This window comes from Galeopterus variegatus, unplaced genomic scaffold, assembly GCF_000696425.1.
Source record: "Galeopterus variegatus unplaced genomic scaffold, G_variegatus-3.0.2 Scaffold1637, whole genome shotgun sequence".
Lineage (NCBI taxonomy): Eukaryota > Metazoa > Chordata > Mammalia > Dermoptera > Cynocephalidae > Galeopterus > Galeopterus variegatus.
Genome location: NW_007727748.1, coordinates 320,915 through 324,128, shown reverse-complemented (window position 1 = coordinate 324,128; position 3,214 = coordinate 320,915). Strand labels below are relative to the sequence as shown.

The 3,214-nt window shown below is 50.9% G+C and overlaps 1 protein-coding gene across 1 annotated transcript in view; it reads left to right on the top strand.

The window, feature by feature from the left end:
• The window catches only part of TTLL10 (tubulin tyrosine ligase-like family, member 10), a 15,967-nt gene that overhangs the window by 11,133 nt on the left and 1,620 nt on the right, over nt 1–3,214 (top strand). Inside the window, exon 8 of the mRNA XM_008578170.1 lies at nt 2,956–3,072. Coding sequence (XP_008576392.1) covers nt 2,956–3,072 — 117 coding nt within the window. The remainder of the gene's footprint in view (nt 1–2,955; nt 3,073–3,214) is intronic.

Here is a 3,214-nt window from a genome sequence, read left to right as displayed (position 1 = left end):
GCGCCCGCCGCACTTCCCAAGCGGCGCACTGTAGCAGTGCGCCACCGGGCCGGCCCTATTTCCTTCCTTCTGCTTGTCTTAGGTTTAGTTTTTCTCTTCTTTTTCCAGTTTCTTAAGGTCAAAGGTTATGTTATTGATTTGAGATCTTTCTCCTCATTTAATGTAGATGTTTATAGCTATAAATTTCCCTTTGCGTACAGCTTTCCTATTATGTTAAATTTTCTGGTGTACCATTTTAATTACCTTGTGATTTCTTTTACTATATATATTTTTAGTTATTTTCTTAGTGGTTGTCCTGGGGGTTATCATTAACATCTTAATTCATGATAATTTAGTTCAGATTAATACCAATCTCAGTAGTATACAAACATACTGCTCTTTCAGAGCTCCATCACCCCCACATGGTGTTATTCTCATGTTACAGCTCTATACATTTGTGCCCATCCACATCGATTTATAATTAGTTTTAAGCAGTTCTCTTTTAGAAAAAAATCAAATACAAACAAAAAATACATTTATGCTGTCTTTTATATTTATGTAGTTCCCTTTACTGCAGCTCTTTATTTGTTCACGTGAATTCAAGTTACTATCTCGTGTCCTTTCATTTCAGCCCAAAGCACAGGACTGTGGCGCGGGCCTGCCTGTCTCTGCTCATCTGAAGATGTCTTGGTTTCTTCCTCACTTTTGAAGAATGGTTTTGCCGTATGCAGAATTCTTGGTTAACAGTTTTTTTTCTCTCAGCACTTTGAATATATCATCCCACTGCTTTCTGGCCTCTGGTTCTGATGAGAAAGTCACTGTTAATCTTTGAGGGTCCCTGCGTGTGGTGAGTCCCTTCTCTCTTGCTGATTTCAACATTTTCTCTTTGTCTTGAAGTGAAAGTGTGTTACGATGTGGTCAGTCTCTGAGTTTGTCGTGCTTGGAGTTTACTGAGCCTCTCATATGTGTAAATTCACATTTTTTTATCAGACTTGGGAGGTTTTCCGACACTGTTGCTTCAGCCACCCTTCCTGCCCCTTCCTCTCCTCCACTCTGCAGCTCCCGTTGTGCACGCTTCGGTCCCAGCCACAGATCTCTGAGGCTTTCTTGCCTTCATTCCTTTTCCGCTTTGCTCCTCAGATTGAATAATCTCAATTGACCTGTCTTCAAACAACTGAAATCTGCTTTGAACTCCTCTAGAGAATTCTTAATTTCAATCATTATACTTTTTATCTTGATTTTCTATTTGGTCCCCTTTTACGATTTCGTTCCTTTTCCTGATATTCTCCACTTTGTGAGGTGACGTCCTCACACTTTCCTGTCGTCCTTTCAAGTGGGGTCTTCCGAGGAACCACCAGACGTATAAAAACAGACAATTCCAGTCCGTGGCACGTGAGTCTGCTCTGCTGCCTCTGGTACCGGGAGTGCGGCCTGTTGTTTTTCGAGGCTGCCATGGAGCTGGGAAGCAGGGGGTGAAACTAACTGCAGCAAGTTAAGGTGCCACAAAGCTCACCATTCTTCCCAAGATCCAGGATTTTACGTGTCCCGCTCGTTGCTTGGCTCTCCTGATATGAGTGGGCTGCTCAGGGGCAGAACTTATAAGTTTTCTTCACGCTTGTATTCCTAGTTTCTACCACGCAGTAGGGGCTCCATGAGCTTGTTGAATGAGTTTCTGGCTGTCAGCCTGTGATTCTGAGAGTGCGAAAGTGTGGGCAGGCGTGGCTGTGCAGCGAGGGTACAGGTGAGTGTGCAGGTGAATATGCAGGTGGGTGTGCAGGTGACTGTGCAGGCAGGAGTGCAGGTAACTGTGCAGGTGAGGGTGCAGGTGAGGATACAGGTGACTGTGCAGGTGGGAGTGCAGGTGACTGTGCAGGTGAGGATACAGGTGAGGGTGCAGGTGAGGATACAGGTGAATATGCAGGCGGGTGTGCAGGTGACTGTGCAGGCAGGAGTGCAGGTGACTGTGCAGGTGAGGGTGCAGGTGAGGATACAGGTGACTGTGCAGGTGGGAGTGCAGGTGACTGTGCAGGTGAGGATACAGGTGAGGGTGCNGGGAGTGCAGGTGGATGCGCAGTTGGGGGTGCAGGTGAGGGTGCAGGTGGGAGTGCAGGTGGGTGTGCAGGTGACTGTGCAGGCAGGAATGCAGGTGACTGTGCAGGTGGGAGTGCAGGTGACTGTGCAGGTGAGGGTGCAGGTGAGGATACAGGTGAGGGTGCAGGTGAGGATACAGGTGAGGGTGCAGGTGAGGATACAGGTGACTGTGCAGGTGGGTGTGCAGGTGAGGGTGCAGGTGAGGATACAGGTGAATATGCAGGTGGGTGTGCAGGTGACTGTGCAGGTGGGAGTGCAGGTACTGTGCAGGTGAGGATACAGGTGAGGGTGCAGGTGAGGATACAGGTGAGTGTGAAGGTGGGAGTGCAGGTGACTGTGCAGGTGGGAGTGCAGGTGACTGTGCAGGTGAGGGTGCAGGTGAGGATACAGGTGAATATGCAGGTGGGTGTGCAGGTGACTGTGCAGGCAGGAGTGCAGGTGACTGTGCAGGTGAGGATACAGATGAGGGTGCAGGTGAGGATACAGGTGAATATGCAGGTGGGTGTGCAGGTGACTGTGCAGCTGAGGATACAGGTGAGTGTGCAGGTGGGAGTGCAGGTGGATGCGCAGTTGGGGGTGCAGGTGAGGGTGCAGGTGAACTTGCAGGTGGGTGTGCAGGTGACTGTGCAGGCGGGAGTGCAGGTGAGTGTGCAGGTGAGGATACAGGTGAGTGTGCAGGTGGGAGTGCAGGTGGATGCGCAGTTGGGGGTGCAGGTGAATATGCAGGTGGGTGTGCAGGTGACTGTGCAGGTGAGGATACAGGTGAGTGTGCAGGTGGGAGTGCAGGTGAGGGTGTAGGCGAGGGATGTGACTGTGGTTGTTCAAGCCTGGTGTAATCAGGGCCCACAGGCTGACAGCAAGATGCCCTCCCTGCCTCCCTCACAGAAGCGGATGCAGCAGATCATGGCCCACTGTTTCCTGGCCGTCAAATCCAAGCTCCAGTGCAAGCTGGGTTACTTCGACCTCATTGGCTGTGACTTCCTGATTGATGAGAACTTCAAGGTGCTGTCCTGGGTGGCTGGGCCTGGTAGGCAGGGGCCATCGCACGCTCTGACCACACAGGAGGGCCCCGGGGTGGGCTCTGCATTCAGATCCCACCCTGCCTGCACCCAGCCCTGGTGGAGGGGGTGTCCCCGAGGCTCAG